The 23688-nt window shown below is 40.5% G+C and overlaps 1 protein-coding gene across 1 annotated transcript in view; it reads left to right on the forward strand.

Annotated features, from left to right (window-relative positions):
• Positions 1 to 3099: 3099 nt before the first annotated feature.
• klhdc8a (kelch domain containing 8A) overlaps positions 3100 to 23688 on the forward strand; it is a gene marked incomplete at its 5' end in the record, with an annotated part of 71924 nt that continues 51335 nt past the window's right edge. Inside the window, 3 exon segments of the mRNA XM_080890751.1 lie at positions 3100 to 3282; positions 3285 to 3387; positions 7677 to 7727. Of these exon segments, the coding sequence (XP_080746877.1) occupies positions 3100 to 3282; positions 3285 to 3387; positions 7677 to 7727 (337 nt within the window).

Here is a 23688-nt window from a genome sequence, read left to right on the forward strand (position 1 = left end):
GTTACTAATTACTGATTAACTCTCAAAGAAAGTAATCCCATTACTTTACTGATTTCACTGACTTCAGTCTGACTGAAGAAGTCACTTGGATGAGTGACAAACGTTTCTCCCACAAAACGCTACGTCCAGATGAACAGAATCAACTTTTGGAGAATTTGTTACTTACTTTATTACTTTTTAAAAACATGATACACAACCTGAATACATAATAAAGCAACAGACCTTTCAGCCCAATTCTATTTTTCTGCATAATCCATCATATGAAATTGTTTTTATTAGTCTGAATCTTTTAACTTTATGCATATTGCATTAAGTAAAAATTTAATTTTATGCAACATTCTCTGTTGGACATTGTTAAACTTATTTTCTGCATATTCCAGATTATAAACTAAAATTATGTTTTATGTTTACATTCACTCTTTCAAATAGATTCAAGTAAAACACAGCAGAAAATAAATAAAATCAAAGATTGAGCAGCACTAAGTCCTGTCTCTTAAATCTATTGTCACCTGTTTAGCAGGAGTGGGGCGGGTGAAGGTTTGCCCGGTGCCACAGCAGTCATGTCAGTGGGAGGATCCGGGGGTTTCTCTGTGAACATCACATTCCCATGGCAGTGTGCTCGGTGCTCGCTCAGATTTGAAGTTAAATTTTTCGCGGTAGAAAAAAGTTTTCTTCCCACGCAGAGTGAACAGCAGACGCTGATGTTTTTGTCACTTTTTACAGAGTCAAACTCAAAGTAATGTCAGTACTTCCAAGCATTAAATGCTGCACGGTCGTACTCTCTCCTGCACACCATATTACCCATTGTTGATCTGCACACGTCTGATACCACGGACGTCGCACAAACAAAATTATGGTTTAGTAACACAGTAACGCAGCACGCTTACGGGAAAGTAACAGTAATCTAATCACTTGTTTTGCAATAGTAATACCTCATAGTGGATAGTTAATCTGAAGAAACACTTTTCTTACGGATTTCAGTCAGTAGTTTTAAGTCTTATTAAGCACAATATGATGTTCTTTTATATAAGATCTTGTTTATAGTCAAGGAGAAAGCTAAATCAGGGTATGGTGACTGGAGAGTCACCGTTTTTAATTTAAAACAATTACAAACTCATTTTTGCACTCTCTCAGATTCCTCCATCATCTGATGAAAAGGTTTTGTCTGTAGCTCTAAGTGAAATCTGTGGATAGCTAACTGATGCTGACCAACCCCTGCACCACATCCTGGACATCCAGCTAAACACGTCACCTGTAATATCCATTTGACCAAGATGCAAGATGGCAACAGTGAAAACTCTCAGCTCAAGGCTTCTCAACAGGGCTTCACTAGTTCCTGTGACACTAGAGTAAAAATAGGATGGTAACCTGCTTGTGACTAGGAAAAATTGGTGGTTGCCTGGTGACTGCTTTCATTTTTTTCACTAATTACAAGCATTTACAGAGACCAGATGTTGAGCATGCAACACTGTCAACCCTCTGGTGGGAGGCAACCATAGACAGTATTAAATTCTCCGGATGTGCTGTCCCCATCTTAGTAGCAGATAACACAGACGTGACGATGAGCAGTGGGTCTAACTGTGAAACTGCATATTTATTGACTAATGACTTGTGATTGGCAAGTCATCAGCCAAAGAGCATGTGGTTTTATGCCACAGACAATTCTCAGACAATTCTTGAAACATAATATGACCAAGATTTAAGCATTTTTTTTTTTTTTTTTTATTCAACTTGACCCAAAACAAATTACGGAGCCCATAAATTCATCAGGAAAGTGTTTTTATAGAGATAGAGACAGAAACTGTTTTTTCTATTCGACTACAGGAAAAAAATAAGCTTTTGCAACCACAGTGTTTGTCACAGCATCAGGTCTTTGACTGTACTGTTTGTAAAAAGGAATTTATATTTCAGATCTCTGAGGTTCTGGCTGGACTCTGAATGTAAGCAGTTAACGTGAATGTCTGTGTAACAGATTTGTGATTTTGGTATATTTATCAGTTAATTACTGTAATATCGCAAACAGATTTAATGTAACTGCCAACTTGACCCCATTCAATCACAAACTGATCGCAGACCGAAAGGCGACTGAGTCATTCGCATTGCTGTTCTTTCGCCATCTCGATGCAGCAAGGTTACTTTGAAGTTGGCAACTGATTCAAACAGTTGCAGACCTCAACCTCCCATATGCTGTGCATGCTTTGTATTCTGGGATTCAGCAAGGTACTACATGCATGAAAAGATCTGTTGGGCTAGCAAAAAGCCATGAAATGAACTTAAACTCTCCATGTTCTCTGATAGTTCTGAACACAACACCTTTTTCCTGTTTTCACTTTTACTCCTCCTGCCCCAGACACATCTGTCCCAAAAACCAGACTGAATTTCTAATGTAGTTTTAAGTGATGCATTTTGGTTTGCTTGGATTTCTCGCTGTGAAAAGAAACCAAATCACAGTAAAAACCGAATCAGACCAGACTAAATGAACTATAGGTGTGAAAACGCCTCAAGTACTGAAACTAACTCAGTATGAGCTAAGTATAGTGTGATAAATGTCAATATATTTGGCGCAATAAGATATTGTGACCTAACCTACAATCTTGTGTTGCATTTCTTTTATTATAACATCAATAGCAGCACAAAAGTGTAGCGCGTTGCTTCTAAGCTTATCTGAGTTGAGCAGAAGCTCAGCACACCTAAACAGAATGCAGCCATCATTCATTATTTTGATTCCAGCTCTGCATTTCCTGCTTTGATGTAAAATATCATAAGAAAAAAGATCAGCTAATGTTAGTCCGTCTGTGCAGGGCTATGTCTGCTCTAGAAAATAAGATCTAAGTATGCTTTAAGGAGATCAAATAGATATCAGTGAAACTGGAAACTGCATTTCCTAATTTATAACAGCGCCACGTCCATAAAGTATTCAGACCATCTCCTCATCTCAGCTAATCTTCTGCTCCTGTCTATAAGAGACGCAATGTCTTTCTCTTCCACTTCAAACACTTCAAGTGTGTCAGTGGGCTCTCCTGTACCAAATATAGGTTAACACACATGCCCCCCCCTTTCGGATTATACCGTCACACGGAATGAATATGAACTTGTGCGATGAAAACTGGAGATGAATGCTTCATCTCTGACCCACATAATGGCGATATATCAGGCTGGGTAAACGGATCTGAGCCGTGTTACCGCCTGCTCCTCCGCTGTGAGCTCCCGGTGCGGTGGGAGCTTTTAGCGGCGCGCCTCGTCTCTCATCTTCCTCCGCCTGGACCTGACTCTCCTCTTCCATCCTCTCTTCCTCTCTCCCTCTTTCCATCTCGGTACCAGAGGGAGGAGAGGAGGGAAAAACTGAGGCGACACACGCCGGGAAAAGGGGCGACGGAAACGGGAAAAGTAAGTAGCTCCGGAGGGGGAAATGAATGGAAGCGTTATCGCTCTCCCTGATAGACGTGACTCCCGGCTCAGTTGGGAAGTAATGCTGGTACTTTAGCTAGCGCCGTTTCAGGACTCGTTCCATTATTCAGGCGACACGATGGAAACCTCGAGAAAGTTACCTGCTCTTAACTTCAGCTAGTGGCTGTGACTTGGGTATAAGTAGGCTAGCGGCTCCATAGTGTCCGGTAGGCTAACATAAAAACTATTTTAAGAGAACCTCACACATTCATTGTCCCTTGAGAGTAACTGTTGTGTTAACTGAGGTGCTTTTATGTCTTATACCAAACTTATTACTTCTTCCAAACCCTGACTTTACACATTGAAATATAGTTTTTTGTACATCCTTAAGCTAAAAAACAGCACTTGTCTAATGGTTGTCCAGAGATTTGAAGAAAGGGGAGATATTGGTGATATAGCACTAAAGAATAGCACAGAGTAACAGTGAATGAGAGTCCAATATTATTTAAAAAGTAATGTAGTGAAGCCATGGGCAGCAGAGTGGAAACCTGTGCTGTAAGGTGCACATTCATACAACAATATACCCCAAGTTGCCAATTTATTGGATAAACTTGGTTAGAACTGATGCAGGCTAAAGAAGAAGCGGTGGTTCAGAGGTGGTGGTGCCTGGTTTCTTTAGCATTTATGAACAGCCTGTTTACTTGTTGTCAAATGGGGCCAGTGTAAAAAATATGTGGTACAAGCAGTCTGTGGGCTACTGTTGCTTGTGCTGCTGTTGGGCCATCAGCCAGTCGGAGAGAAGAGCAAAGTTATAACCTACAAAGGGATGAAGAGAAACAAAGTGTTAAAAACAATGAAAAGTGTCCAGTGCAGTCACAGTGTGTTCGAACTGTATTTTTTAAATCTTTGATGTGTTGTTTTGTGTGCTTCTCCCATTCCTGGTGAACTCTGCTGTTCCCTTCCCTGTTGTGGCCCACTTGTCAACCAGTCAGCGTTCGACAGCTGCACAGCATCATCCATGTTTAGCAAAGTGCAAAAATCAGAAAGTCCTTACTGTCCCTGTATTTAGGAATACAATGAAATTTGAACTTCTGCTCCTATTTGCTGCAGTAAAATAAATAAACACATGTAAACATAACAAACAGTTTTCATATTACACATAATAATATGCATAATGCATGAAGTAGCATCAAGTGCAAGATAAACATGCTAGATAAAAAACTGGGAGTTATTTGGGGATTTTGAAGAACTGTACAGGAGCAGGTTTGCATCATTTGAAAACCCCTCTCCATAGACAAATACCTACTCAGACAGAGTTGCCATACACACACAGGCCTGCCAAGCTAAAGGTTATGAGGGTATGGACTGGGGTTTCTTATAGATGGCTATAACTAGTGGATGAAATGTTACTATACTAATAGTACACTTCTCTTGCACTTCTCTAATTAGTTTTAACCTAAAGCTGTACACTCAAACCTCCATCAAGGTATGGTTAATGTTGAGGTATTATTAGGTTCCCATAAAGTTGTAACTGACTTGGACTGTTTACCTGTTTTTTCAAAGTTCACTAGTTCTCTTTCCCCAAACTTTTTCCACAGTCTGTGAAATAATGATTGATGATGATGGATCCATTGTTACAGTCCTCATGACAGTGATGACAGTGAATATAACGACCTTCCAGGCCTTATCTCAAAAGGTCACTTACTCAATATTCACCACGCTTGTCTGTCTTCAGTCTGTCTAGGTTCAGGCTCAGCACAGATGTAAAGGAGGAAGAATGACATTTCTTTCGCTTCCCTTCTCCCCCAGGGAGATTGTCACTCTTCTATTTTACTCTTTGCTCCAAAGTTGGAAATTCTCAGCTCAGCTTACACTTACATAAATGTCGAAAAACCCCAGGAGAGACATTGGTCCCTTTGCTCAGTGTTAACTACTGTTTCAAGTCTAACAACTACCATGTCAATTGGCAGAAGACAATTTATTTAAAGAGTGATCACCCCTTGGTGGCCATTGAAGAGGCTGCAAGTTTAGACTTGGTCACGCAGGTCACATGGGCCCAGAGACTAGCTGACGAACCCTGCCAACCCAGACACTAGGGAAAAATGTGTGTTCCTCGACTGGTTGGGAAGTAGTTGCTGGAGGTTACTGGTTGCTGCCAGGTAAAATCTGTTGCAAGAAAGGTGCTGCACCAAAGACCATCTTGTAATTGCTTTGGTTGCGAGCAGATTACAGTGGTTGCCGATAGTTTGCGTAGAAGATGCCAACTTGTCTGCAAACACTCAAAAACTAACCACAGAGGTGTAGTGAATCTTGTATTGTGTATTATATTGCAAACCTGAAACAGAGACTGTTCCTCGTCAAAGTACAAATGTGCCTTACTAAAGAAATCAGCACATTTCAACTTACAACTTTTAGTTTGAAGGGAAGCATTCTCAGTTTCCGGTTTGCGCAACCACTCCAGTCAATGACCAAAGCAATTGCAAGGTGGTTTTTGTTGCAGGACCTTGTACCTTTTCATGACCAATTTCAGCTATCAACTGCCAGCAACATCCTGCAACCACTTGCCAACCAGTTGCCCTTCACTTAGCTACAGCTTGTTAAAGGTTAGGCCATTATTTTGTTACAATACCATTTCCAATCCCACAGTAAGACTTTGACCCCATCCTGTAACAAGAGAAACTATAGTAAAGAGATAATTTCTTCCAAAATTAACATAATTTTCAACTAATTCTTCCAATTATAAGTTAGATTTTAAAAAATAAGAAAGAAAATAGAACATTTCATTACACATCCTTAAGGTAAAATATATTTTAGAATCTACTAATAAACTAAGAGTATAGCAAACAACACAATACATTTAATTATTTAATTATTGTAGAAGAACCCCAAAAGGTTGATTCTGTTCATCTGGATGTAGCGTTTTCAGCGGGAGAAACGTTTCATCACTCATCCAAGTGACTTCTTCAGTCTCAGCTGACTGCTGGTTTCATCAACCTTATAAACAGTTTGGGGAAACCTGATTTCCCCATGGACATGATCAGTGATCTTTGATCAGTGTTTGTTAGTCAGTGGTCATGACAACCCATTGTTCATTCAGGGGGCTGGTTTTAGTCATTGTGCAAATGTACTGTTTATAAGGTTGGGGAAACCTGCAGTCAGCTGAGACTGAAGAAGTTACTTGGATGAGTGATGAAACGTTTCTCCCACTGAAAACGCTGCGTCCAGATGAACAGAATCAACCTTTTGGGATTAACTCACCTGGATGAGCATGTATTAAGATACTGTCGAAGAAGAACATTATGGAAAAACTTGACTAAAATTGAGTTTTAGTTACACTAAAATAAACAGGTTTACTGCATTCTAAAACTGAAAATTTAAGGTTTATCATCTTATTAACATCTGCCTGCAACCTCTTTCTTATCCACCTGTCATGCTTCTCCCTGAATCTGCAGCCCTTCAGTTCCTCAGCTCTGCTCTTCAGGCCTGAAACCCATCTGGTTTCTGCTCTGCATTTTACTCTTTATTTGCTCAGATCAATTCTCCACACTCAGCTATGTTTTCCTTGCTGCTCCACAGAGCCAGAACCACACCACACCGCAGATTAAAGACACACGTCCTTCGTGTGTCTTTAATCTGCTCTGTCATGGCTCAATGTTCCATCTGCGACCTGCAGTCCACTAGCTACTACGTTAGTGATAACTGATGACTAATTTTGCTATCGGATAATTGCTAATAGTTAAAAAACTAACTTAAATGTGTGCATCAGCCAGGTTAACATTTCTGATTACTGTTTAATACTTCAATGTTGTTGAAACCGGAGCTTTACTGACCTCTTTAAATTAATGCTACTGTGTTGTTCAGTGTTATGAATATTAACTACTCTGTGCCTGTCTGTGTGCAGCAGTGCTGTAAAGTTATGTGTCAGCTGGAGGAGGCAAAGATGGCACTGTTAGCATCAATATTGTTGCAAATGAAAATAGTAATTTGATATTAATTTTAGCATTGATTCACATTTGAGCATAGATTGTTTTTGACAACTCATCTGTAAGTGTGTATTGTAGCCAGCCAGGGACCAGTGAACTTAATCAATGGAAAGCCCATCACATGCCCAAATGGCCTGCAAATGGTCAGTCCACTTGCCTAACATGCTATTTTAATGGTCCCATGGTCCCTACTAAACAGACAAACGAGTTTGAGTTGGTGCAATCTTTGAACAGGTCATGAAATCTGAGGATTGTATAAGACAGTGAGGTGCAGAGTTTTAAAGTGCCAACTTCTTGACTTCACAGGTGAGGCTGAGAGATTACCCAGAGCTTCCTCTGTGGGATTCCAAACTGAAGGTAGTGCCATTAGTTTTCTTCTAGTTGGAAGGCCTCACCTCCAACACCTCTGCTTTTCTTTCACTACACCTTCTCTTCCTGCTCGCATCTTTTCCTGTCTACACATGCATTGATTGGTTCCTTGTGTGCGCACACCCACATGCTCAGACACACACATAAATAGCATTTCAGCCAATTGTTGTGCATAGCTCGCAGTGGTGCATTATGTTAAATCAATGCCTGCCTCGCTGTAACACCAGCACACCCATTATTCGTAAGACAAACTAAGGACAGAGCTCCTTCCTATTGATGTTAGCAAGAAATTTACAACTGATAATACTGTGTGTGCACACATGTGTGCGTCAGTGTGTGTGTCAGTCAGTGAGTGCTGTTGGGATGATGAGCCATCATCCCAACAGCCTGACAAGGCAAATGGCACTTAAAAATATCAGTCTGGCAGTAGGTCTCCAAAGTCACAGTTTTGTTTGACAGCTGGTAGCACATGCTTTGGGTGATATGGTTGTGTTACAAAACACACAGTAAACATGTATGTCTATGCAGAGTGAACTATTTTACATTGTTCACCAGCTGTATGAAGAAACTCACCAAATGAACAACAGATAATAACATTTTGCCTAAAATCAATGTAACAGTGAATAGTCACATTAGTTTAGTTTGTATGCACTTCAGCACAGAGTCAGTCTTTTTTGTCATTTTTGCTGTGAAGTAAACAAAAATTCATTTGCAGGTAACATTTCTTTAACTTGATAGTAACAGTAAGGACACTGTACACTGTAAAAAAAAATCCTACAAAAACAGTAATATTCTGGCAGCTGGGGCGCCAAAATAATACCATAAAATAACAGAAAATAACTTTCCCATGAAAATACGGTTATTTTCAGTAATGACAATACAGTTTGTTGCCCTAATTTTACATGGGATTTTGCCCTTTTCAAGTGCTTTTAAACATTAAATTAGGAACATTTTAATGTGATTAAACAATGAAATTACCTATAAACAAGGTCAATGAATGCGGCAATATGAATAATAATACTTAAATGTACAGAAATATACAGTTAACAGTTGGTTTAAATAATAATGGATTGCATTTATATAGCGCTTTTCGAGACCCTCAAAGCGCTTTACAATACCACTATTCATTCACTCTCACATTCACACACTGGTGGAGGCAGCTACAGCTGTAGCCACAGCTGCCCTGGGACAGACTGACAGAGGCGAGGCTGCCATGTCGCGCCATCGGCCCCTCTGGCCATCACCAGTAGGCGGTAGGGTAAAGTGTCTTGCCCAAGGATACATCGAGAGTGTCTGAGCCGGTGCTCGAACCGGCAACCTTCTGATTACAAGGCGAACTCCCAACTTTTGAGCCACGATCACCCTAAATAACATTATTTGATGTAAAAAAAGTTCATAAGAATCATTTTATATATTTTTCCATAGCATTACATTTGAATTTAACAGTTCAATCTTTCAAATAACGGACAAATATTTGTGAAATTATGATACATTTGTGAATGTATTTTAACAATCTAAATATGCATATGTACACACAAATATATTTAAAAAACAAGAAAATTATGTTTTATTACATTTACAGTGATTTTACGTTAATTTACATTTGAAATGTAAAATCACTGTCTATTTATGTAAATTTAATGATATTCTAGAAAAACACTACAAAACTGTAAAATGCACAATAAAATACTTTTATATTACAATTTTTTTACAGTGTAGTCCTGTAGTGCCTTGAATGCCTCACAAACTGTGTCTGGGAGAAACATTTTCATGTCGCGTTCACTCATCTTGTGAATGATTTTCTGAAATATAAAGTGAAACTGCAGGATTCTTTCACATCTCTTTAGTAAATCAGAAAATAAGCAGGGGAAAAACTGCAGGGCTGCACATGTTTTAACAAAAGGTTCTTATCTTAACTAAACAGTCGAAGCATCGGGAGCAGGATTAGCAAACACTAGGTAATGAACTGTGTGTGTGTGTGTTTGCACAAAAGTCCCCAGGTTAGATCTTTCCTGCTGATGACACAAATTGGTTGCTTTTTTGAGTTTTTGTTTTTTTCTTTTTGTAATATTGGCCTGTAGCCTCGTTCTGCTCTGTTATGTATGCAGTTTACTGAAACCAGAGTGTAGCCTGGCTTACATGACTCTGTTTTTCTGCTGCAGCCTCACATGCACCTGCGCTGCTTCTGTTTTTGGCTCATTGTTGCTGTCCTCATTATCTGTGCCCGAGTACATTTCAGGCCGAACTGTATACCCGTCAGCCAGTATACAAGTCAGTATATCTGATTACTGTACTCTCAGCACTGTCTTCATACTGAGTAGCATGGCAGCTGAGTTAGCGGTGATATGGAAACAAGTAGTGTCTCCACCTATGGTAGTTGTCTAGTTTGTTGAATACATGGCTGGCAACAGTATTGTATTCACTTAAAATAATGTCTTGGGGTCACAGTTGAGTCTATATTTCCCACAGTTAGGCTCTGTTGGTGGTTTTAGTTGTGGTGCATGTCCATGTGTGGAGTGTGGAGTGTGTGTGCCCAAAAAGAGGTCAAGGTTTTTTCTTTGTAGAGAAATAATTTTGCTTGCCAAAGGCATTTTAACCAGCACCAAAGAAAACTCACAAGCAGCAAAGTGATAATGTTTTAGAATGAAAAAAACAAACAAAAATCAAGCGGTGTGTGGATGTGTTTAATTACATCATTCAACAAGCAGCACATACTTGGTGTGTTGGTCTTCTTAGAGGCCAGCTCTTCTTTATCCCACAGCTGGTGGATCAGCAATAGGGCTGAACGATTATGGAAAATAATCTAATTGCGATTTTTTGCCCCAATATTGCGATTGCGATGCGATATGCGATTATTTTTTAAGGTCTTTGTCTTCTGTATTATTAAACAAAGACAAGCAATACATCATATAGTATGGCCAATACTATATTACATTAATTTTAAACTGTTCTTTCCTGGAAGACAGACCTCTGTTATGATGACATGAGGTGATGCATGAATTGATGACTGACATTTTTATTTAACTTCTTCAATCACAACAGTATATTTGAACATACACAATAGTTTATTTTTAGCTTACAAACATCTGAGCATAAAGTGCTGACAAGGAACCCTGGTGTAAACATTAAAATGAAAGTCAGTACAATGCGCAGATTGCAGAAATATACATAAACAAAATCAGTGGCTTTACCACACTCAGTTTTTCGACATCTGTGAACTACTAGACAGTCATTCAATTAAAAAATAATATTAAATAAATAAAACTAATAAATAAAAAATACACACATCTTACTGATCTCTGCAGTCAGTAACATTACACATAAAGTGCAAACATAATAGCAATTGTATAAACACACACACAAACACGCCTTTCAAATTTAAAGGCGTGAAATTGGACGGTCTAGTTCTGATTAGCGTCGCCGCTGTCTCGGTGGAGTTTAATAAACTCGGCCGTCTGCTTCTTGCTATCTAAAATATAACCAGACACTGGTGTAAATTCTCGACTGTCTCATACTTCTGTTTAATAAGTTTTCTGTTTGACGTTTAGTCAGCTGTGTGAAAACCAAGGAGGAACCCACCCGGGGGATTAATAAAGTTTTATTTTATCTAATCTAATAACTTTAATCTCAGCCAAACCGATTTACTCACGAACAAACAAAACACTGAAAAAAGCCCAACAATAACATTTTTAGGTTGTCTAAGTGACTTATATATTACGTTTAACCCGAGCAGCGAAACTCCGCGGTGATCTGAAAATGATGTGCCGGGAGTTGTGCCGTTCTCGGCCGCATCAGTAACCCTCGAGCTCCCGGCTAGCTGTCGAGCTGGTGGGTAGCAGACGCCTCTGAAAACGTCGAAGCACTTTTGCAAATATGGGATATCTTGATAAACCGAGCAGATATTTGATGTTTACACAACTACTTTCTCGCCTGAAAATATGTTAAAAGTTTATTTTGTGACCCAGAAAGATTAGTATGAGTAATTTTAAAACTTAGTAGCGGCCGCCATTGTTGGAAACTGGAGTTTGGCTGGGCCGCGCTATGAATTCTGGGTAGTAATTTGGACAGCCTTCGGCGCGTCGCTGTGACGTAATCGGTCTACAAATGCGGCCTCAGGAGGATGCAGCCCATGAATTTGGACATGTCCAGAGTATAATCGCAGCCTTTGCGGTTAGAAAATTGCACTTGATCATGTCGCGATATTATCGCAAATGCGATATATCGTTCAGCCCTAATCAGCAAGCACAGATGTAGTGATCTGGTTTTGACAGGGTCCCACTTTTACACTGATAGTGACCTGAGTGCTTCATTAGAAACACTAGAGCCCAGCTTCTCCCAGCAGTATATTACAAGGTGGCCAACACGCACTCATGTCAAACTCCATGTTTCAGCACCAGTGTAACATCGTAAATGTTGAACTGAAGACTAATAGTCTCTCTAGTTTCACACCGTTTTCCAGGCTTCTTTTTTTCACTGCTAAATCCTGATTTTATAACAAAAAGAGGTTCACTGACAAAATCTCCGGCCACACTTTAAAGTCTTGGTGATTCTGTGATTTCAGCAGTATTCACATGTTGAATCTTCACTCAGAGGCACAGTGTGAAGTCCTATCAGGATAAAACTTCTTGTTAGCGGCTGTACTGACGATTTGTAGTCAACAGTTCTTTAGGTTTCTACATCGGTCATGAACTGTCTGAGTAACAGTTTAAAATGGAGCGTTTCAGACAGAGGCTGAACGAAGGTCCTGCAGCAATGTACAGTATAAAGACACAAGTGTGTTCAAAACTTTCTAGTTATAAATACATTTTCACAGCTGTTTATTCAACTGACAAAGATGCTTTTTTATCGTTACCAAAGTTGTACCACAGCTTCCTGTGTTTGATGAGGTGCAGTTTGTGTATAATCTATTCAGTAATAGTCACAAATAGCAGAACGATGCAAATTTCTGTCTATTTACTCAACACAGACTCATTGCTGTTGGATTGTAATTCTGAGTGTTTCGGTGGTGACTGAGCATGGTAGTAAGCCAGAAATAACCCAGGAAGTACACAGCGTACTTTATTTAATGAATTATGAAGTAAAATAATAGATATTTAGATTACTTACAGAGCAATCAACAGTTGTGGACTGCAGCTGATGCCAGTAGTTCTGTGTAAGCTTGGTGTGCTCAGCTTGTGTTACTGCTTTCAAAAATTGATATTTATTCAACCACAGCAGTGGTAGTTACTTTACCACAGGTAACCTGTTAGAGTACTTTGTAGTGTAGTTTGTTCAGAGTCTTTTACCCTGTGGCGTGAAACCCATACTTTCGGCTTGACAGCTCATTGAGAAAGGATATAGTACTCTAAATGCAACACTTTGTACGGTGCCACACCCAACACACCTGATAAAGCGGTTACACACACACACACACACACACACACACACACACACACACACACACACACACACACACACACACACACACACACACACACACAGTCTCACGTTATTTTTGTGTTGCTCACTTCTTTTCCGAGCGTTTCAGTGGAGGGTGTTGCACTTAGTCGGTGGCTGATAAATCTTTTGCCGCTCAGCAGGTCCGTAATTACATCTGACCTGGTTCAGCCACAGCAACACGAAGTGGAAGAAATTTGAATTTCTTCAGGTCAGGTCAGAGACTTACTTTGGTGAGTAAAAATGGTCTGCTTGAACTCACAGTACACAGCTTGCTAAATTACTGTGTGCAGCACTGGAGCTAGTGATCGTCAGGGACCTGTAATGTTAGTCTAAGTCTTCTTCTGCCTAACAAGGTGAATGTTGCTGTACCACAGCAGGTGAGCAGCGTGTTACTGCGCATCGGTCTGTGGGACAGGGGGAAAAAACATGCCAGCCTGCTTGCTGGGTTAAAATTTTCAAGTACACTAACCTTACCTCCTGCTGATTTTATATCCATACGCCCAGAGGAGGGGTGTTACACAGTCCTGCACCCTTAAACGCATCTCCTACACCTAAACCGTTTCACTCTTTATAGAAGTGCAGCCTGAAAAAAAATGCCCTCAATATGCACAAATGCGCTCACTCTGAAAGTCACCCACTTAAATCTTTAAAGGCTAGAAGTGCAGCTAACACACGCGCACGGACACACACATACACACACACATATTAAACGATGCTGCAGTAAAGGAACCGTTAGGGAGTTAATTCCAATTCTGCTGACAGTAGATAGGTTTTACCATTCTCTCTCACTATCACATAGTAATTACTTATAAGGCCACAGGGATTATGATGTCCCCAACTCCCCTCTGTAATAGAGCTCTTGCTCCATATAACCCTTTAGCTTTGCTTCCCAGTGTCTATCATCCCCCTAATTAAGCTGTCCCTCCCTCTCATTATCGCTGTATGTAATATCCTCCAACCATTAACTTAGCCCACTTCACCCACTCCTCACCATTACTAACCCCTCCCCCCTCTCGCTTCTCCTTCAGTTTTCCTGTCTTGTTTTTGTGCTTCTCGCTCCTGCTCTTTTCTTCACTCAAGCCTTCACACCACTGCCACACTGCATCAGCTTGGTCTAATTCTACTCCTACACAGCAGTGAAAGGAAGCAGAACCACAATGCCCTGAATATACCCGTGTTTGAGTTCGGGGAGTGGGGGTTCGGGGTGGGGGGTGCGTCTTCACTGACACAATACAGTACAGAGATAATTCAATATGCATTGGCCTTACGTAATCAGCCACGTTTTTCGGTGCAGGCACATCATGTCCAAGCATGCATCGTGCTTCGTTTTCTCAGCTCTGATCATGTTTGCTGTTTCCTAAGTGCCTGCGTCTATTTCCGTCTTGTCTCCATGGCTCCTGTCGCAGCCACATACAAAATGCAGTTGCATCTTCAGATGAGTTGATCCACAGCTTCAGCGTACTCCAACTCTCAGCTGAAAACACATTGAGACGTTTGTGCATCTGAGCATCAAGGCACGACTGTGTGTGATGAACGTCCCCTGGGATCTGTGTCCTGTTCTTTGTTGACTCCATAGTCCGCTGTTTCCTTATTGGTGGCTTTTGAACAGTTCCTTGTTGTATTTGAGTCTTGATAGCTCAGTTAAAAACAAACATCTTTATTAGTTGACCTATGAAGATAATGAAAAGTATTCTTTTCTAAGGACTGTGTAGCTCTATCTCTGTAACTGGAAAAAAAAACACCCTAAAAATGGAAAAAGCAGGAAATGTGTACCGATTTCTAGGGTTGTGTTTGTTTTTATTTGTTGTTTTTTTTTGTTTTCATTTGTTTTATGTACATTTTAATTATCCCTTCATTCTTTTCATTTGCTCTCTACTTTGCTTTGGCTGACATTTTCCTTGTCTGAATTTCTACTTCACTGCAACTTACTGGTATTCAGGAGTCTTTCACCCTCAATCATTTCATAAGCAGTTTCATTCTTTCACAGTTTTTAGACTGCATGACTCAGGGCGTTATCATTCCCAACGCGTAATATACCGACGATTTGTCACACCCGAGGCGTCTCATAGTAACGCAAAAGGTATCCGTCCACGTCCTTATAAAGCGCCCTGGGTTCTCACTATACTCCAATATAGCAGAGGCTCAAGCTGTCCATTCCAACACAAACACATGATAAATCAACAGTAAAATAGCTTCATGTTGTGGCCGTTACAAAGTGTATTCCAAGCTGATTCAGGATCTGAAAGTGAACAGATTAAGGTAATAGTGCTTTGTTATTATTATTATTTTTATTTCTCATGTATAGATTCATTCCCACCTAGAGCAGGTCGATATGACCAAAAAAATTTTTTTTCAAATATAATTTGAAAATTTGCGATAACGATATAACTGACGATATAATTGACACTAGACAAAATACTTTACAACTCCACAACTTTATTAGTGCAAAAAAAACATCAATGTATTTTCACTTAAACAAGCAGCTGATTTTTATGTGCATTAAAGTTATATAAAAATTTAACAGTGCAAATGCAAATTCCTTGCTGACAGTTTAACCAAAAGGCATTTCCAGTGGAAATTGGCCGACATATCCTCAGCATAACCATGTATAATATCCACAAAACTTACAAAGAGGTTATACACACACAATACGGTAATATTATGTTGAAACACAGTACGTATCACTCCGCGAGGCTCCTGCCTACGATAGCCATAATGCTCCGACAATCCATCAAGCGGTGCGGGTTTGTAGCTTAGCAAAGTCGTACTAAAACATTTGACAGATTTTCGAGCGCCGTGTACATACAATTGTTTCGAGGTCAGTAAACACAACCAGAATTCATACAAAAGGCACACGGGATTATAAGCACGTGCGCATTCGCTGTCAAAATAAAAGACGTGCACCAGATAAGAAGTTGCAACGCGCGTTTGCGTACACATAAAAGGCACTGTTTTTGTCCGCTAGAGTGGGATTTTCACGGCATATTCTGCACCACATCTCTGTGCATTCATCATTTTTTTTGAAGCCAGCTCACCTCCTGCAACCACTTCTCCGAGAATACGCGCTTCTTTTGCGGTTCGGACTCCTTCTGACATTTCTTTGGAGGTGGAGGAACACCAAAGTAACTGCTTAAAGGAGCTTCTTCGACATCTTTAAGAGTTTTAAACAAATGTCTGTCCTCCTCCAGAAAATCTTATGTACACAAACGCGCGTTGCAACTTCTTATCTTGTGCACGTTTTTTATTTTGACAGTGAATGCGCACCTGCGGACCACTTATGTGCACCCCTGATTATAAGGGGCACTGCCGATTTTCAGAAAAATCAAAGGATTGATTTTAAGTGTGCCGCATTTTCCAAAAAACACGGTAATAACGACGGCCCGCTAGCATGCTCTACCAAAAATAGTGCTTTGTTGTGTATCTGACGGACGAAAGCTAAACCAGTTCCAGCAGCAGTTGCAGCATTTTTACAAACCGATTCTGGTTCATCCGTTTCATTCAACGATCTGCTTTCACCCTTCTCATTCTCTGTCGCCGCCATGCATGTATGAAAATGTGCGAAAATGTGCGTATGAAAACGAGTATGTGTAGTGCGCTCATGCACGTTTTACCCATATTCTATCGCGATATTTCATTTTCTTATCGTTGCGCAACATTATACCGATATTCGATATCCGTGAACGATATGATATGGCCCAGCCCTATTCCCGCCTACTCTCATTCCCAATGCGTAAAATAGTGACGATTTGTCACAATCGTAGCTATTTTACGCGTTGGGATGAGAACCTGTTGCATCACTAGGTGCTTAATTTTGTAGCAATGAGACTGGAAACTGGAGACTATGTTCACAGTTTTGAACCAGCCACTGTCAGTCCAACAGTCCGTTTTGTTTTAAATTGAACAAAAAGTGAGGGTAAAATATGCTAATAAGCACGGTTTCCAGTCTGTAATGTGTCAGTTTAAGTGATGGTATTGGTGTTGGTAAAGAGCTAGCAAACACAGTCAGCTAGCTAAGTTAGCTCAACCTTTTGTCCAACACAAGAATGTCCTTTTTCTGTGATACTAGATCTACATGACGCTACACTTACTAGTCATACATGATGCTCTGTGTTAGAGCAGTGTCCAGATGGTTGTGTGCAGCTCTGACTGTTGCTCAACACAGCTTAACAGAAAATCCACCACCTTTTGGTGACCAGCACCTAGCCAAATTCTTAAGGAAGCAGACCACAAAATAAGAAGAAATGACAAAACTCATGGAATCCTGTGACTATCCGGTTGTTCAGTCTGACGTCACTAGCCGGGTCTGGGCCTAAACTCCGCTGCAGGTCCATATATCAAACGATCACTATGGCATTACTGAGAGTTGAAAAACTGTCTAAAGTCTTTCATCTTTAATAAAATGATCAGCGTTCTCCTCTACCAGGTGTAACAATTGAGTTTAACATCCAGGCATCCATGAAAACGGAATTTATGACATTTAACGGAGTTAGACGTTAGCTCGCTAGCTTCTATCTAAATACAATATAGCATGTCCTGACTGCGGGGTTTTGGAAACAAATTAAAACGTACAGCTCTGTTATCACTTCCAGCATAAATGAAGACAGAAAACTAAACAGCAGTGACGTTTGTAGGGTTACTGAAGTTTGGCTAGCTGGTGTATAATGATGTGCTACGTGACCGCTAGCGACACAGCTATGTTAGCATAATATAAACAAGCTAACTTTTTTTCCACTCGATAAAAGTTAACGTGAGTGTTCTCGGTGGTCAAGAACAAATGTAATCGCATGGCAGGATGCTGTAAAAGGACCAAACTTCAGCCAGGAGAACAACTTAGATAATCCATCCACAATACGAGGTTAGTCATTCATATACTGCTGCATGGGCTGGGCTGTAGTTACTAGGGGTGCAACGATACACAAAATTCACGGTTCGGTTCGGTTCGATACTTTGGTGTCACGGTTCGATATTTTTTCGATACAAAAAAAATGTTCATGCCTTTTTAATTTGTCATTTATTAAAATTATAAATATATATTTTAACTCAAAAGTACAGTTTTTAAATTTAACCCTAACCCTTGTGCGCGTTTTTTATTTTGACAGCGAATGCGCACCTGCGGACCACTTATGTGCACCCCTGGTTATTTAGCTCGTCATATTGCAGCCACAGAAATTCTTTTGTCCATGAAACCATAAAGCTGCACTTTCTTTTTGCCTTATAGTCTGATTTGTCATAACTTTTCCGTTTTGTGGTAAGCTTTTCTTTGGCTGTCACTTCTTCACCCTGACCTGTCTTATTTGGCTCAGCAGAACTAAAATATATATACTGCTACTTTTACACACGGACTCACATAAGCTCAGCGATTCTCTGCGCGATCAGCCTCTCACATGTTTAAGCTGCGGGAGATTTCACTTGCCATGTTTGCAGTGTAAGCTAACGATTAATAAGACGATGTCAGAGGAATTGGTGCGCAAATTATCATCACTCACAGATCAGTGCTGTCATTGCAAAGTGAAAGCAAAAAAACAAGCGCAAATTCAAACGCGATTTCAATATGTCACATATTGACAGTGGCTCACCGATGCCAATGACATAATTACCCAGCTACATTTCTGAAAGAATGCAAAAGCATTGACATATATTTTTCCTACAATAGCCCGACGGGCAGGGCAGAGAGATTTTTGTAGCCCGACTGGAAAGATCGCTAGCTCCGGGGACGTCGGGCTAGCGATTTTGCAAGCCCTGTATCTGATTGAGGAATCACTCATCTTTGGAAAAGAGAGTTTATTACAGAGAAATGTCTCTTTCCAAAATAAAAGCTATACTATCCGCTTCTTCTGAGCTATATTCTCAGCAGCATAAGGAGAATCACGTGCTAACAGCTGTCTAAATGACTCGGCTAAAGTTAGTAGCATGCTTGTTGTTTTTGTCTTTGCACTAGGATGATGTCGGCGTAAATGTGCAGTCATATTCGTTGTGTTCCCACTAGTGCTTTCAGGTTAATCTCGTTGAAATGACCTTAACGCCACAACACGGCAAATCTCCGTTAACGAGCTACCGCCGATCGCCCCGTGCATGGGGCTAGACGGCCAACACGTTAACGAGCTAACTGCGCTAACACACTAGTTCACACCAATGTAATTAAGCATTGCGTGGCACATCCAACATACTGTTTTACTTTAGTCCATGACTCGCTTACCTTCAGGGTCATACGTCACATGAAAACCAAAATAATTCCAAACGCCAGATCTGAATGAGGGTGGGGGAGGTCCATGTTAAAAGGAGAGCTTAACTTCTGTCTCGCTAGCTTGCCCTGCGCTCTTCCTCCTGACTATGCTGTCTGTGTTGAGCGCTCAGTGGATCTGCGCTCGACAGTGCAGCCTAGGCGGAGTAGTCGAACGCAGATTCACTGAGCGCTCAACACAGACAGCATCGTCAGAAGGAAAGTTGATAAAATAAATTACAAATGTTGTATTGTTCGATACATATGCGTACCGAACCGAAAGCACTGTATCGAACGGTTCAATATCGATACGAATATCGTTGCACCCCTAGTAGTTACATCCTAAGGTTTTAAAAACTGAGCTTAAATAAATGATTAGCAGTAATAAAAGCCGAGGGAGGTCAACAGTGATCACTGACTGTTTTAGGAGCTTTTTGAGATCAAATAGAAGAAAATACATAACATTAAACATGTTAACAACACAAAAGCCATATTAAACACAGACTACTTTAGACCCGGAAGTAGGATTCGTCGCGTCATCACTGAACAACCGGATACTGGCTATAACCAGCTGTTATACTATACTGGAAAATGCTGTGAATGGCTGCATCCTGATATAAGAGCATCTTGTCATGTTGTCGACCACACATAAGGATTTACTTCAGCTTTGACACTAAGGATTAGTTTTGTCGTTAAACAGGTTAAATTGGCAGGCAACCTGACGTTAGGTGACTTCTCCATTCATCACAATGGAGCAGCTTTTTCCTGCTTGATAGGTGGTCAGTGTGTTTGGGTTTTAATGGACCGGTGGAGTGTTGTGAAAGCCAGAGCAGGAGAAAGAAAAAGGTGCTCTATTTTCTCCCCCTTAAAAGCGGCAGTGTTCTCACTTTTACTGCATCTGCCAGCTGAGCACACAGACACGCCCAAACACACTCGAATAAATGACACATAAAAACCATAAGGACAGCCAGAGGGAGGGAAACACAAGCGATCTGTTTGCCTTTTAAATACAGATAAGAGAGACGCCAACTGCTCCCCAACAGCCTCAGCCAACAATCAGCCACAACTGATTTAGTCTCTGCTCGCTCATTACAGGACCTGGACCCTGTGCTGGCAGATTTAGGCTGCCAGTTGACTTCATGGGTGCGAGCACAGACACAGGAACAGCTGCGCTGGAGCATTTTGTAATTTCAGTCTTGTGTAAAATATGTAAATGCTAATATAGCATAGCATGATGGCAAGCAGCAGCATAGTTTAAAGAAGCTCTGGTGACAGCAGCAAGATAATTACACCTCATTGTGATTTCCTACCACAAAGTCTCTGTCTGCTGAAAGCATTTTAATAATGATAGCTCATGGTGTGTTTGTTTGCATACAGCGGAGATAAGATTAGTGAAGAGAGCAGCCTTTGCATCTCTGGAGGCTGAGGGATGTAGTCTCTCCTCCTCCTGGCCTATTGATCTAGAGGTCAGCTCAGATTCACACAATAGAGTGCAACCCATAAGCCATCAGACATGTTCATTTTTCCCTGCTTTGTGCAGAAGCACATTTGCCTGTTATTGTCTGGAGCACTAAATCAGATGGAGCTGGGCAGCCAGGAATGCCAGAGCCCCATCTAATCTTCAGGCTGATCAGTGGCAGGGTTTCAGCTGGGAACAACAAGGTGATTCAGCCGGCTGCGAGGAGCTGAGCTGTGGATCTGTCAGCCGGAGAGGCTGAATATAGTAAGACTGGAATTTGCCACATGTTCTCTTGAGAAGAGCTATTGCACCTCAAGCTATTACAGCTAAGAGGCTATGTAAATGTCAGATAGAGTATACTGTGGCTGGCTTGAAGTAAAGCAGACAAAGGCCCTGCTGTCCGGAAACTCCTATCCAAAGGAAGTTCCTCTTTAACTTTCTTTAAGTAACTCCTTCCAAAGTGTGCACCTCTCTTCAATATGGCAGTTTTACATGGCTCTCCCCAAACATTACCTGTCAGTGTGTTTCACACTTTGTGTTAGCATTTTCTTCATGTGAAGTCTGAGCTTCTTTAGCTTTCTCTGTCAGTGTCAGTTCAGCTATGGCAGCTCTTACTGCCAGTCCTTCTAATCATCCCACAAGGAGCCACAAACATAAAACCCATTATCAGCTTCTGAAACCAGATCCTCAGAATATTACTTAAAGTGCTAAAAGAGGCTTTTAGGTAGTGTGCTGCTCAAGTTTAGCAGTTGAATATGGAACAGCACTGGTTTTATTAAAATGTCACAGTGAGAACTGTGTGTTGCTGTGCAGTGCTGTTCGATATAAGGATATATATCGGATGACAATATAAAAACATCTATCGTTTCATTTTATACTATCGTTTGTTTTGTGGTGTCGCAAAATAAACTGTTTACGTCAATATTTTTTCATCGTTTTGATGGTCACTGTAGTGGTTATATTAATTTCTTAAAGTTCTCTCTTTCTCTTATATTTAATATAACCACACTACAGACGGACAAGCGCCTGTTTTTATGGGTTGTAGTTTGCAACAATGACCGTAAAACCATCGCGTGTCCGCTTGTTTATTTTCCACATAAACCTTTCACAATAAAGCTCAAGATCCTGTTGAGACTTTTCAAAATAAACTGAATTACGTGAAAGATGCAGAGTGTTTACGGATGAGAAGTAAAAAAGAGCCGCCAGGTGCCAAAAAATAAACCTTAGACTCAAACGCTAGAACAGGCTTTTCCCCGCAGCACGCCGTGTAATAAATACAAAGAAAACGGCGGCCGTTACAACTTATGTCTAAAAATGTATAGTTTCATGCATCGGTTAAAACACTCGACTCCAGGTATACAACGCCCAGCTGGAAACACTTCACGCAAGTCGAGCTGCCCGAGATTCACAGAACTTTCAGAAAATGTAAATTTTTTGTGATTTATATCGTTATCAGGACGATAGATGTCTTATATCAGGATATGAGATTTTGGTCATATCGCACAGCCCTACTGCTGCGTTTAAATGTTCAGTTTCATCCAGTGAGCACACAGAGTGCTTTTGAGTTAGACGATAGGTGTAAGAAGACAGGAAGGATGTCACCAGCTGCATTATAAATGGATAGAAAGAGTTTGATTTGATTTGATATACCTTTATTAGTCCCACAGGGGAAATTTCAGGTTAACCCTCTCAGGCTCAAATTAAACTTTTTGTTGCTAATGCACAGTCCTGCAGTGATACTTCTGAGTAAAAAAACCTCATAAAATATGTATGTGGGGTAATCAGGTTGTTAGTTTTTAACTGTTGCAAATCTGCAACGCCTGCCTTGAGAGGGTTAAGGCTGCCGACCTATTGCACGCAATGGTGGCGCCATCTTACCCTCCGACCATACATACATTACACAAAAACATCACGTCACATGTTGTTAACCATTATCAGGTACACTTCTTGCTTTTCAAACCCAATCACAGGTTAGTTATCCATCCTGTCACAGTTTATGCTGTAAAGGCAGCAGAGACTAACTACAATTTTGGTTGAACTCTTTATCATTCAGAATTTGTATATGAGATATTTGACTTTTCCTTACTGATACAACTATTTTAGTGAAATTTTAAGGAAGGTGCTATTCATTTGTACAATGCAAGAAAAGAAGGAATCTTATGTATAAACTACAGTAGCAAATGATTTATGCACAGATTATTCTTTAGGTGTGCCGAATAGTGCTTTCAACTGATACTCAAAATTCAATTGTAAAGTTGAATATTTTAAAAACTGTTCAGCTGTAATCAGCTGGATTCCCACCAGAAAAGTTGTAGTAGCCAGCACTGCTGTGAGGCTAACGTAGCACCATCCACCTGTATCCACCTGTGCAGCTCTTACTGCATGTAGAGAGGGAGAGTGGTTAATGATTAGCCTAGCATAATCAAGGAACAGCGAATGAATATTAGCTGGATATTGAAATTAAACATTGAATGTATTTATTTATTTATAGTCTTTGTCAAGAAGTGTGTGAGAGCACAACCCTTATGTACATGAAGCCTTTTCTGATGAGTTAATGGTATCAATCGCAAGGCTTATTTAATACAGCACAATGTTTTTGATGGTCCCATTAGGGTCAAAAAGGAGGCTAAAGCAGGCTGTGCTTTGGGGTGACTCTATCTACTAGCTTGCATTTGCGTGTGCAGTGTCTGTGGGTTTGTCAGACCTTGTCTGTTGATATTAGGGCTGGGCCATATTATACCGTTCACGGTAATACCGGTATAATGTTAGGCAACGATAGGAAAATGAAATATCGCGATAGAATGGGAGTAAAACGCGCATGCGCAGTGCCT

The sequence above is a fragment of the Rhamphochromis sp. 'chilingali' genome (assembly GCF_963969265.1).
Source record: "Rhamphochromis sp. 'chilingali' genome assembly, chromosome: 9".
NCBI lineage: Eukaryota > Metazoa > Chordata > Actinopteri > Cichliformes > Cichlidae > Rhamphochromis > Rhamphochromis sp. 'chilingali'.